At 39.1% G+C, this 14,656-nt stretch overlaps 1 protein-coding gene across 1 annotated transcript in view; it reads right to left on the bottom strand.

Annotated features, from left to right (window-relative positions):
- Positions 1–14,364, bottom strand: part of PRKACB (protein kinase cAMP-activated catalytic subunit beta) — a 107,678-nt gene extending 93,314 nt beyond the window's left edge. Inside the window, exon 1 of the mRNA XM_037163952.2 lies at positions 14,061–14,364. Within this exon, the coding sequence (XP_037019847.1) occupies positions 14,061–14,106 (46 nt within the window). The 5' untranslated portion in view covers positions 14,107–14,364. The remainder of the gene's footprint in view (positions 1–14,060) is intronic.
- Between the last annotated feature and the right edge of the window lie 292 nt (positions 14,365–14,656).

Raw genomic sequence — 14,656 nt, 5'->3', positions numbered from 1 at the left:
GCAACCTAGGCATGTGCCCTGACCGGAGCTCAAACCCACAGCCTTTTGGTGTACGGGACAATGCACCAACCAACTGAGCGACTCAGCCAGGGCTATATTTACTACTTATTATCACCTATATTCTAGGTGCCAACAGAAACATGTCATATACCTGAATCTCACGACTCAGTACTATCTCCATTCTGCAGGTTAGGAAAGATTTTAAAAGTAACAGTGAGCTTATATAAATACATTGTAACACCTATTATTGCCTCTGTTAGAACACTTTTATTATTTTCTGTATCTCAGTGTGATCCAGATACTAGAATAACAATATTAAGTACCTGGGCCAGTAACTTCTGATCACCTACCTACATACCCAGGTTCTAAACTCTCAAAAGACAGTCAGTTAATTTATTTTTTAAAAAGAGGGGGAATAGAATAGTTTGATTTTTTTCTCAGATAAATTAATATTTGCTGTTAATGAAAGCCACATTTCCACAGAGAGTAAGAACACATTCTCACTTAAATATGCAATTATGTATATTTTTTAATTCAAAAAAAGAGAGGTATTTAAACTCAATCATATGTCAATCTGCAAAAGACTGGTGAACGGCAGCAACAGGATGGGAACATGGTGGTGGTGGTGGTGCAGCTGAATGGCCGCAGCTCATCTGTTCAGGCTGTTGTAACAAAATACCACAGACTGGGTGGCTTATAAACAACAGGAATTTATTTTGAACAGTTCTGAAGAGGTTGAAGTTCAAGGTCATGGGGCTGGCACATATGGTGTCTGGTGAATGCCCACTTCCTCACTGACAGTCTTCTCAGTGTAACCTCATGTGGCAGGAGGGGCAAGAGAACCCTCTCGGGCCTCTCTCACAAGGACACAAATTCCACCCATGACAGCAGAGCCCTCGTGACTTAATCACCTCTCAAAGGTCCCACTTTCTGATACCATCACCTTGAAGGTTAGGATTTCAACCAATGAATTTTCAGGAGACACAAACATTCAGGCCACAGCAGGCCTCAAGTGAGCAGGAATTTTCCAAGTGGTTAGGAACATAATGCTTTTCCCTAATCCAATGTCTTCCTCTCTGAAGCATGAGACCACTCTCCCTACCAATTAAGAGTGATATAATTTTGACATATAAAAGTTGTTAAATAAACTTTGTGCTAAGAAGAGAGGGAAAGAGGTATCCTCTTATCAAATAAATTGACTACTACATCCAAATAATCAATCTACTCAATATTACCGAGAAAGTACCTGCCAACTGAGGGGGTAGGGACTAAATACTTCTAAAATAGGCTTGAATTTTTTTATTCACTTAACTATACATGATTTTAGCATTCACTATGAGCTAGGAATTGTGCCAAATTCTAGGGATCAAAACATTAAACAATGTATATATTGCCTCTCCCCTTACAGATCACAATGTGTAGTGGGAGGAACGGCTGAGCAATCAATGTTGGTATAAGTGCTACAATTACAGATGTAAACATCTCCAAAATGGACTCAAAGCCAGTTTCTATTTCAGTCAATTACAGCCTACTTCCCACCATGATCTCGGAAATTCTATACTTATTCTTATATAAACTGTTGTTTTATTTTCACCCATGTATCAATCTCAAGTGCCTGTGTATCATTGTGAACTTTATCATAAATATCTGTATGCATCCATCCTACATGTTAAGAAACCAAGTCTTACTTTCATTCGCATGTTTGCATTTCCAGATGAGCACAGCACCTGGTGCAAAGTAGGCACTCAGTAAGTACTGGCTGAGAAGGATGAGACGATTGAATGACTAACAAACAAAAGACTTTTATGTCTCCGTGTCATTCTATCTGTCAAATTATGGTTTATTTCGTTAACTTCAAGACTACAGCCCAAACAAAAATTAATATTCTTCCACAGTTTAACTTTTCATGGCTTTTACTCATCTACAGAGTTGAGCTAGAATTAACTTGAAGGAGCTACATTATCAGTAGAACTGGCTCCTACAAAAGCGGCTAAGTAATATCTGCATAAACATGTTCTCTTAAGTTTGTGGCTCACATAGCACCATAGTCTGCTGATGCTACCTAGTTAAATACTTAAAAATAATATGGTATAGAAACTGAACACTCCTTTTGTCAAGGCCCTAAAATAATGAACTCTCAAGATAGTATCTTTAGTTTTTTTGAAGATAAAGTCCAGATGGGAATATAGATTTGCCAAAGACTTCGAGGTTTAGATTCAACAGTTGCCTTACAGGAAAAGAGAAGTTTCAGGAGTCATTGAAAAGTTGACATCATATAAATAGTAGGTAACAAAGAATACAACCTTAAACCATGACCATAAAGCTTGGAACTTAACACCTGGTTACAGCAAGTCAGACAAAGATCTGACATCTATGTTGGATTTCCTAAGGCAGCCCTATTGTCAGATATGCTAGTGAGTCATTCATTCATTCACCACTGTGAATTATCAACTAAAGAATATTTCTTTTTATGAGTCCCACATATGATTCAGAAAACCATCTGCACTGATACAGAGCATTTCTGAAGCCAACTTACATTACAACCAAAACATGAACAACCAAATTATTACTACAGGAAACATACTATACTTCCTAAAAATTCTCATTTACTTACCTATATCTTCCAATTGTCTATGAACTACATAAAGACAACTATTTAGCTCCCATCATCTAAAATTTTTTAAAATAATTAAATGAATATATTGTAACATATTAAAATATAAAAATTTATGCTATACCTCCACATCAGGGAAACAATTTATTATTTACATTATAATAATAAGCCTCAATACTAGAAAAAGGTGAAGATCTATTTTTTAATAGTTATAACTCTCTCAGTAGTTGTAAAAGCTTAAGGGATAACAAAACCACTAAAAAGAGAAAAAAACAATAAATTTTCTTAGCAATTGCTAGAAATACTAACAAAATTTATAAGCACAAATGTTTTACCTATCACATAAATGATTGCAACTCAGTTAAATATATTTATTCTCTAAGCTTAGTTTATCGATGTTTTACTGTACTTCCTTTTATTTGCTCCACAACCAACTTTTATAAATTTTTGGGGACTAGCTCATGAGATACAGTGTTTCAAATTTAGGTGAACAAGCCAAGATTTTTCTGTCTATACTACTTGATTTATACACTTCGACAATGTAGCCCTAATCTTTCTAGATTGAAGCTTTCTGTTTTGTTTTGTTTTTTTAGTTTATCCTCATACAACAGACCCTCCTTTCTCTTAACTCCTATCAGCTGCCCCGATCTTAACTTTCTGGATATGTTATACACAAAACATCATACTACGTATTGTACCATAAGGGTTTATATTAAGGTCAAATTCAAGAAGTTCATCATCACCAAGCCCTTATTATATAAAATGTTAAAGGGACTTATCTAAGAAAAAGAAGATAAAAAAGATGAACAGTGAAAGGACAGCAAACTCACAGTTATTAAGAACCACACCTAAAACAGAAGCAAACTAAGAGGACAGCTAGATCAGGAGCAGAACCATAGAAATGAAGATCATATGGAGGGTTAGCAACAGGGGAGTGGGAGAAGGAGAAGGGGGGAGAAGGTACAGAAAATAAATAGCATAGATGGTGGGTAGAAAATAGATAGGGGGGAGGGCAAGAATAGTATGGGAAATATAGAATCTAAAGAACTTGTGACACACGGACATAAACTAAAGGGGGGGAAGGGTGGGGGAGGGGTGTGTAGGGTGGAGGAGAATGAAGGGGGGGAATGGGACAACTGTAATAGCATAATCAATAAAATATATTAAAAAGAAAAAAACAGTAGAATGTTCTATATTTTATTTCCAGTATACTCTCCTAATGACCAAAAATTATATAGTTCCTTTATCTGTAGAACATTCAAGTAGCTTCAAAGATCAATACAGTGATTCAGAAATTTCTTAAGTCAAAATTTAGAGACAATCATTCTTTAAGTACATCAAAAAATTTCCCTAAATAATTACCTTATATTTGCTCACACTGAGACCATTTACCACTTCTCTACCTGCACTATTTTATGAGAGCCTTCAATAATTTATTCCTAAGATTTGCTCCTTTTAAAATGAACATTTTTTCTTTTAATAAATACACTGGAATCATTGGATTATAAAGAAGACATCACAGCCTCTATCAAACCCATCTTTCTTAATTTTATAGCATAGCCTGGAGACATTGAAATGTTTGTCCCAAGTGAAGTAACAGAATGTATTAGGAAACAGAATTTAGATTTTCTTAGTCTAAGTTCATGTTCTTACTTAAATTACACCTTAACTTTTTAATATGCATTTTAAAAGACTCTAGAGGAAGAAAACTGATTATTTACTTAATACATGTTTGTACTGTATTTTACACGTTCTTTCCATTATTCCATATGACTCTACAAAGCTCAGTATTTTACAGGATGCACATTTTAATTATGAAAGTAACATTTCATCTTACTTTAATTTGTGTCTTTAAAAGTTACACTGTTCTCATCCATGCTTTAGCTTTTACTCTTTCAAAACAAAAAAGTTAAACCTTTAGTAGCTATAGTTCTTAACTAATAGAACGTATATCAGATATTATAGTTTTATAGTTTCTAAATAGGGGGACTTAAAAGGGGGAGCAAAATGAGGATGAAATGTAGAAAAGATCCCTTGACCATCCAAAGTCATACCCCCTCCACTATGGTTGAGCAATTAAAAGAACATCCACATATGAAACAACCAATCAGCTCTGGCCGGTGTGGCTCAGTGAACTGAGTGTCGGCCTGTGAACAAAATAGTCACTGGTTCAATTCCCAGTCAGGGCACATGCCTGGGTTGTGGGCCAGGTCCCTGGAAGGAGTGCACGAGGCAAGCACACATTGATGTCTCTCCGTCTCTTTCTCCCTCCCTTCACCACCAAAACCAAAATAAATTAAATTTTAAAAAAATTAAAAATAAACAGTAAAATATAATTTGTCAAAAATGCCATTCGCACCCTGAGTTCAATATGCATCCCCAAATCTGCTCTTCCCCATATATACATTTTTGACTCTGCTACTGGAATCACAATCCACCCACCAAGATACAGAAGCTAAAAACTTGGGAGTTATTTCTAATTCCTTCTTTTCCTAACTCCCCACATGCTACCAGTTAAATACCGTCTGCTCACTTTACTTTTCCAAATTCCCCACATTTTAGATCCTTACCTCTAGCACCTTGATTCAGTCCCTAAAAGCCCCTTGTGATCTTCCTGCCTCCACCGACCTTGTTCCATGGTGACTCATCTTCACATCGCCACCAAAGCAATCCCTCTAAAGCCAAATTTTTTATGTCTCTCCCTTATTTCAAAGACTCTAATAGCTCCCTCATGTCTATGGCAGGGGTATCAAACTCATTTGCATCGCGGGCCACATCAGCCTCATAGTTGCCTTCAAAGGGCTGAATGTAATTTTAGGACTGCATAAATGTAACTGTTCCTTAACCAGGGACAAGGAGCTTGGCGCTGCCGCCAGGTAGAAACAAGGTGCCGGGCAGGATAAAACAGGGGAGGGGGGCAGATTCAGCCCTGGGGCCTTGTGTTTGCCACCTGTGGTCTATGAGATAAACTCCACTGTATAGCCTCTGTCCATATCTTCAGTCTCGCCTTTTATCATACAGTCTCCCTCTTCCCCACCACCAACCCCATCCTCTACCTTTTACTCCTAATGGACAGCTCACTTCCTTTTCCTGAAGATGCCATGTTGTTTCACTCCTCTGCATCTTTGCTAACTCTGAACTCCCTCTACTCAGAACACGTTTCCCACCATCAGTCCTGCTACTGAACACTTACCACTTTCAGTGCTCTTACTCAGGGCTCACCTCCTCTGGGAAGTCATTTTGAACCCTCCCCACCCCAGTATCAATGACCATACTTCCAATAGGTTCCCCCACTGAACTTCTATGAAAGCATTGTGACAGCTGTTATATTAGAAGCTCAACTTCTAATATAACTTTTATATTTGTGTGGAATAAATGAATAAATAGATGGACAAAGAGAACCATACAGGATACTCTTTAAGGAATTACTTTTAAAATTAAGACAAAATACTCAAAATTACATATTGACTTGTGTATATTTACCTCCCATAGATCCACACTTTTCTATTTAACACAAACTTTTTTCATTAAAAACAAGATTTATTCCCCCCCATGGAAATCTGATCTCGTATGTGTCCTAACATTTATTATCACCTAGATACATAATTTTGTAAGTTACACCAATTGTTTTATTTTATTAATTCAGTGGGATATCAGAATGGTTCATGACTGTCTGACAGAATCTGAATAGCTACGCTGGCTCACCTAGGATCTTTTCATGTGCGGCTTTGGCCACTCAGCCAGCGCTAGCTCCCTCCCTAAACTGGCTTTCCTGCCTCCAATCACACTGCTGCTGGTGATGGAAAGCTGCAATCTTTTACAGCTCAGTGGAGGTCACTGACCAGGAGAACAAGAAAAATGGCTCCTGAACAGAAAACAATCTTATAAAGTAGATAATACGCACAAAATGAGTCACAAACTGGATAGTATGTATTTATTATTGAAATAGTACTGCTGTTTGTTTTGACTTTTTTATTCTTTTTCTTATTTTTTAACACAAGGAAGACTATTCCTAAATACTTCTGTTAATCGGTGAATTAGAACAAATACCTGCTACTCATTTTCGTTTTTAAAAAAGTCTGTAATTGGAAGGTTTAAAGATATGAGTAAGCTATGAGATCCCTTTGTTCCTAATCAACATTTAAATCTATAAAAATTTTCAATGAAAATATATTCACTGAAATTCAGTATTAAAAGCTACAAAATTTTAATTCTAGTAGAGCCCAATAAGAAAGGTAACTCTGTAATAACTTTACAAATTACTAAGCTGTAATATTCTGTTCACGAAGCTTATAAATGCTTACTCAGAGAAAATGCTGAAGAAATAAGTTAATTCCTAGTACAAGAAAAGACAAATCCAGATTTTCGTTGATCTACACACACTTGTGAGGACCCACAAGTCCCCCAAAATGATGGAATGAAGAACTCACATTTTTATTTTATGTAAAGACATCTCTGTTCTACATCTGTTCTGTCCAACATACCAAATACTAATAACCACCTGTAAGTTAACACTTCAGTCCCTCAGTTGCCCTGGTCCTGTTTCAAGTGCTCCATAGGTACAAGCTGCTAGTGTCTGCCTCACTGCACAACACAGACAGGAACCCGTTCATCATAGCAGAAAGTACTATAGTGCTATTCTCAACTAGGGCAAAAAGCAAGTTTCTAAACACCTAAAAAATAACAACACAAGTTCAAATACTAATTTTTTGATTGGTTATACTAATTTTTTAACAGGAGGGAAAGGCATACATTTACAAAAACTAATGAAACACAAATAGTAATAAATATTTTCAGTATATAAAATTAATTTTATCTGGCTTAATTTGAAATTATAGCATAATGAATCTGAAAAGACTTTCAAGGTAATTTGATCCTTTGTCCTCTGTACAGATGAAAAAAGTGAATCTAGAGAATGCTACGAGGAAAAAACAACTCTCATTTAATATTTCCAAAAAAAGGCACCACTGAAACAACCAAAATTTCTGTCATTGATGATGAACTGAAACAACTTCAAGACTAAGCTATGTGTCTCGGAGCCAACTTCTCCACCGGGTACCCAGCTGTCTGGCACAGTAGCTAGGATTTCAGGGTCTGGGGCTCAGCTACCGAGGTTCAAATGCGGCTCCTTGACTCACCAGACCTGCAACTTTAAGCACACCATTTGGCTCTCTTGCCCCCCATTTCTTCAACTATAAAATAAAAAAGTAAACAAACTACTTCATAGGATTAAAAAGATTAACTGAAATTATTCATGCAAAGCCCTTAGAGAACCTGGCACAGAGTAAGCCTTCAAAAATTGTACAGCCGTCCCTCGCTGTATCGCGGGTTGTACACTTCATAGGTTTAAGAGTGTAGAAAGTGTCTAAGAGCACATGAAGTGTTTATAAGAGTGTGCGAAAGGTTAATAAGAGAGTGGGAAAGGTTTATAGGAGTGTGGGAAGAGTTAATAAAGCCTTAAAATATAAATAATAAAATAAATATAATGCTGCTACTTCGTGGATTTTCACCTATTGCAGGGGTCTCTGGAAGGTAACTCCCGCAATAGGTGAGAGACCACCGTAGTTGTTATATTATACCCTGGCTGGTGTGGCTCAGTCGGCTGGGAGTTGTCCTGCAAACTGAAAGGTTGCTTCCCAGTCAGGGAACATGCTGGGATTGTGGCTTTGGTCCCCAGTTGGAGAGCATGACGGAGGTGACCAATCAATGTTTCTTTCCCTCTTTCTCACTTCCTTCCCCTCCCTCTAGAATTAATTAAAAATGTAGTTGTTATGAAACTTTCATTTTGTTTGAAACTAGTCTACTGGTGACGCGAATTAATTTCTATTCATTTTATGTTCTTAAGACCGAGAGATACTCTGAAAAACATTCCAAGATCATTATGTACACACCAGGTTATACAGTGTGGCTCTACCACTTGTAGCCATGGGAGGATTTACATCCAAATCTCTACCAACACTTCACCCAGAGGACTTAACACCTTTGCCTTGAGAGTGTAATATAAAGTCACAGAGGCAGACTGTGGGGTATAATTTTTTAATGAAATAAACTAACAAAAACACAAACAGGTTAAAATAAGTGGCATGTCTTTTTTATGTTGGTGACTGTAGCTAAATGAAAAAGTGAGAGACTGGATAATTAAAACAATTTTGAATAACAAGAGCTTAAAACTTCTCAGAAAGCTATATACTCACTTATACCTTTTTAAAATTTTTTATTGCTGTTCAGTTACAGTTGTCCCCATTTTTCCCCCACTACTCTCCCCTGCCCTGCCCACCCCCACCTCCCACATTCAATCCCCCCCAAACCCTTGTCATTGTCCATTGGGTCCTTTATACAAGTTCCTTGACTTGACCCTTTCCTTTGTAACATTAATGTTTTTGCATGTTAGATGAAGCTTAAACAACTACATTTAAATTTTGAAATGCATGTATTTGTTTCCAAGAGTAATTTTAAAAAATATACAGGATTAAGCCCTGGCTGGTGTAGCTCAGTGGATTGAGCGCGGGCCTGTGAACCAGATAATCGCTGTTCGATTCCCAGTCAGGGCACGTGCCAGGGTTGCAGGCCAGTTCCCTGCAGGCCAATTCCCAGCAGGGGATGCATGAAAGGCAACCATACATTGATGTTTCTCTCTCTCTCTCCTTCCCTTCCCCTCTAAAGATAAATAAATAAAATTAAAAAAATAAAATAAAATAAAATAAAAGCATTCAATAGTGGTTATATTAAAAAAAATATACAGGATTAGCATGTACTGAGAGTTATTCTTTCATTAAGTTTCAAGACATATTAATACAAATTAATGTCTTATTAATTATTAATTACTAATACAAATTTTTAAAAATACACAAGATGAGCAATAACTGAGGGTTATTCTTTAAGTTTTAAGACATATGAATACGAATTCCTAGTTCACTACAGTATAACAGGTGCCTAACTTCCTGTCATCTCCTGAAACTGGAGAGATGAGAATGGGATCTCTCCAGCTTTTAAGTCTTACTCCAGAAAATGTTTAATTTTAATAGCAGAGGAATAAGTTTCAATAGAATACGATATAAGCACCAGGTTGTCGAGATAACCAAGGCTGTTCTCAAATGTCTTTTTGCCCAATTTCGGTCTTCTAGAATACTTTCAAAATTAAGCTCCAGGGTCACCTATATGAAACATAGTCCAAATCAAACCTCAAATCTCAATCAACCTAATATTTTAAAATCAAACATTTTCCTATCAGTAGTTTTCAGAGGTCTAACTTTACTCTCTACGAGGTTAGCACCTATCACATACTGCTTTTCAGTTAATTTTTATATGTTCATTTTCTGTCTTAACACTAGATAGAGAATTTCTAGAGCTTTTACCCACAGGATGCCCAAATGAAACTAATGTGCTTGGTAGACACTTTGAAAACATATGTATGAGGTCTGTCTGGAAAAAGTCCAGCCATTGTTAATATAAAGAAAACAGTTTGTGCGACATCGATGTAATCTGGCAGCCAAGGAGAATGGAATGGAATGTGCGTATGTGAACAATGATGACTTCACTGTACCAGTCAGTGGGGTGGGTAGGAGATGCTGTTGAGTGAGCACGTGTACTGTGTGGCCATCACATTCTAAATAACTGAGCAAGTAAAGCAATTAATCTACATCAAATTTTGTGTTAGGTTTGAACATTCTTCCAAGATGATTCACAAGGCCATAGCTATGGGCAACTGGTGATTGGCAGCTTCATCATGACAATGTGCCCACCTACGCATCACATGTCATGCAGGGTCTTTTGGCAAAATATCCAATCACCCACGTGATTCAGCACCCTACAGCCCAGATTTGGCACCCTGTGACTCTGACTTTTCCCAAAACTAAAATCACCTTTGAAAAAGAAGAGATTTCAGACTGTCAGTGAGATTCAGGAAAATAACACGGGGCAGCTCAGGGCAACCAAGGGAACTGTGTGAGGTCCCAAGGTACCTACTTTGAAGGTGACTAAGGAGTATTGTCCTATGTACAATGTTTCTTGTATATTGTCCCATAAACATCTCTAGTTTTCATATTACATGGCTGGATACCTTCTGGACAGACCTTGTATTAATTGATTATTTAGTGATGCCAAATGGAGTTACAGCACCAGACTGTTCCTCACTCTGATATCACTAATAGTATGTTCTCAACTCCGGCCTCTTTAGAGGTGAGGCTCTTCGGCTTTGAAATGGAGTGATTATACAGGCTGACCTCCGAGATCACTTACATTCCTCAAACTTTATGCTTTTATGTTTCCACTTAAGTTTAAACAACTATATCCAAACTTTGAAAGGTATATATATTTAAGAGTAATTAAAAAACAAACAGATATAACTGGTAAAGTTCTTTCACTAAATTTTAAGATATGTCAATAACATGTCTTTGTTCATTACAGTAGAACAGCAGCACCATGCACTCGATAACACTGCTCCAAATAAAAATGACAGATCAACCTGTTGTGTTTCAAATAACTGTCCCTATGAGACATCATTTAGTATTTTCTATTATCACTTCACAGGATTTATTCAAAGTACCAAAATGACATTTGGTTTCCATTGGAAAACTTACATAAAAAGCGGGCAAACTTAAGTACTGAGATATCACTAATAGTTAAAGCTTAAGAAATCAGTTATTCACTACAACAATTTAAAAATATTTAGGTAAACATTTAAAGTTTCCCTTCTGTTTTCTGTAAATATCCAAGATTATCCCATAGCTATGAGCTTCAGATTATTACCATCTAAGGGATAATTGATTTAGTCACTTAATAACAGGAAAACAGTGGTTTCCCCATCCATGGGGTGTACATCCTCAAGGCCTCCAGTGGGTGACTGAACCTGTGGGTAGCACTGAACCCTATATATACTATTTTTTTCTTATACATACATACCCATGATAAAGTTTAATTGATAAAGCAGACATAATGATCAACAATAATAATGAAATAAAAAATAATAACAATATACTGTAATAAAAGTTTGCTGAATATGGTCTCTCAAAATACCTTATTACACTACATGCACCCGTCTTGTGATAATGTGAGATGGTACAATGACTGTGTGATGCAATGAAGTGAGGGGAATGACCTAAGTATTGTGACACAGCTTTAGGTTGCTATCCAAGTTACTCAAAGACAAGCACTGTGGCATCATGACCGTCAACCTGATAACCAAGATGGCTACTCCCAGTGAGTGCGCTGAACAAGAGGAATGGTTTGTGTTCTGCGCAGGATGGAGTGGGATGGTGCAAAATTCCACCATACTACTCAGAATAGCACAAATTTAACACTTATCAACTTTTTTTTTTCTGAATTTTTCCATTTAATATTTTTGGGATGCAACTGACCATGTGTAAGTGACAAAAAACAACAGTCGATAAGGTGAGGCTACTGTATACAGGTCACAGAAGGGTCTGCTATCAATATGAACACTGTACAGGCCAGCACTTGCTAATAAAAATCACTGATATGACTCAATTACCAATCACACTTTTTGTAATCAATTAGCACATGATTTAGCTTAAATTTATTACAGCTTTAAAAAGGAAAATGACAACTCATCAGGCACAACTGACTCTTAACACTTTCTGCATTCTTTATATTTTATAATATAGTACAGTTACTACATTTGTGCAATTGAAAAACAGATAATGAAAGTTCTACCTCTGTGACAGCTTTTTAAAATCTCTATATCACATACTAAAGTGTGTTCACTGATAATTCGTATGATTGTACATCCAACTTCTCTGGAGCTCCTGAAAATTAACACCAACCCCTTATTAGTGAAACATACACCATAGAATCTGATCTTATTATTTAAACAAAATGAATGACTAAAGCTTCCCAAATCAATTTTGCTTTATCGATACCAAAAAAAAAGGAAAAAAACTACTTCTTTCATGCTAAATTACAAAGTTAGCATTAAACATGTTACAAACAGAAACATTAAAAGACACTGTTTACACAAACTGGAATAAATTATCAGGCATTCCCTCAAGTGCTAAGATGTAATTTACTCCTCATGATATAACAAATATGATTTGTTATTTGGTCATTCTAGTTTTAAAATCTGAGCTGAACCTGACAAAGTCAAGTAAATTTATTTACACAAGAATTCTGATATTCTATATATTGAGGGGGACCAAAGTTTTGCCACTCCAAAATGTGCCTTTTGGGACATAGATTTTTAAGCTGGTTATAAAGAAAAAAAGACTCAGAGAGAAACTTTGACCCTCCTACTTTACCTGACTGAAGGAATTCAGATAGAAAAACTTGCTTACTGGAAAAGAGCATCAACTTAGCATCCTAATATAAACGAAAAGTGTCAGACAGGGAGAAATGCAGCAAAGCCTGTTAGACTTCCCTCTATGTCCCACTGTTCCTGGGTGGCCCAGAAAGAAATTGTTTACTACATGTCTGCTCTTCCCATCTACCTGTAAACTGCCTACTTTCCCTTTGAAATCCCAGACCTCTGCCCACTTCTCCTTTGTCTAAAATGGCATATAAACCTCAACTGCCCAATGTGTCTTCAGGTTTCATATCTTATGGTACCGGCGAATCTACGTCAGTATGAAGCTTGTAGATTTTCTCCTGTTGATCTGCCTCATGTTAATCTATTAGCCCAGTTAGAAGAACTTAGAAGGTGGAAGGAAAATTACTTTTTTTTGCCCCCACTGTATATCTATATAGCCGTACAAAAATTCAGTTTTCATGGGTTCTTGTTTTTTGCTGTTTGATATAAAGTGTGGCCTTCCTGCACTTTCAGATCGCAGAAGAAATCCACCCTATTCTGGAAGCTCTTCAACTCCCAGTGACCTTTAAGTTGGTTGTAGCAGATTCTTGAATGTCCTAAGAAAAGACAAGCCTGCACTGCTTTTTTTTTCCCTCTAGTTGACAAAGTTGCCTGTTTAGTTTTATCATACTCCCCCCATTCCTATTCTGAAGAGGGAGGATCTCTAAAACATAGTTTCACATTCAGGATTAACGTTACCTGCGAGAGCCAGGTGATAAGGTTGGGTTGCAACGGTGATGGAGGGAAAAGAGCCAATTCTGCCCAAAGCACTACCTGTGGCTCCCAAAAAGGGGTGGGGGCGGGGAAAGCGAGGGCTAGAATGGGACAAAGTACTTCTTTATTCGAACTACATCTGGGGAAGTCTTTCTGAATGAGTGAGTCCCCCTTCGCTCTACAGAGAAGAGGAATCGCGGGGACCGCTTCGCCCCCTCCTCTTTACATGTGGCCCTTCGTGGCCAGACCTCACGCCTGGAGGGAGGAAGGTGGACGAGGAAGGCAGCTGGTCGCCAGAGCCCCCTCAAGCAGCTCCCGATCCTGGCTGCGAGGCCTGGACCACGCCGCGGCCTCGAGGCACCAACCCAGAGGGGCGCTCGGCGCCCCGCGCCGGCCCGTCCGGAGGGTCCCCAGTCCCGGCCCTTGACTTACCGCTCTCCACCTCGCTGCCTTTCTTGGCGGTAGCCGCGTTCCCCATGGCTGGGGCGGTAGAAAGAGGGGGTCGGGGAGGGGAATGGGGGCTGGGGCTGCTCCCGCCGCTCCACACGCGGCGGCAACTCCCGTTCCAGCACAGGTCAGGGCGGTGAGTCCCCGGGAGCGGATGCCCCGAGTACCGGCGGGAACGCTGGGCTGGTTCTGACCGCCGATCTTCGGTGAACTCCCCTGCCCCGGCGGCGGCACGGCGAGCGGCGGCCGCAGCCCGGGGACCGACCGGCGGCCGCGAGCAGACACTCCCCCTTCCCCCGCCCCGCCCTCCGGCGCGCCCCGGAGCACGGCGCGCGCGGCCGGGCCGGTCCGCTCCCCGGCGGGCACGTGTGCCGGAAGTGACGTACTGGCCCGGGACGCGGGCGGCCGTCGGGGTGGGGTCGACCTGGGGGACCAGGGTGGCCGGGGTGGGTGGTCGGGTGTCGCCGAGCCGGATGTTGTCGTCCGAGCCGGTGTCCCGCGCGCGACCTGGGGAACCCGGAGTCTCCGTTGCCCTGAAGCGGCGCCAGAGGAACCCGTGCAGGGACTTAGGGTGCTTCGTG

The sequence above is a fragment of the Artibeus jamaicensis genome, unplaced genomic scaffold (genome assembly GCF_021234435.1).
Source record: "Artibeus jamaicensis isolate MK-2021 breed Jamaican fruit bat unplaced genomic scaffold, CSHL_Jam_final scaffold_1019, whole genome shotgun sequence".
NCBI classification, from domain to species: domain Eukaryota; kingdom Metazoa; phylum Chordata; class Mammalia; order Chiroptera; family Phyllostomidae; genus Artibeus; species Artibeus jamaicensis.
The sequence above is the reverse complement of the archived record's forward strand: the minus strand, read 5'-3'. Positions and strand labels throughout refer to the sequence as shown.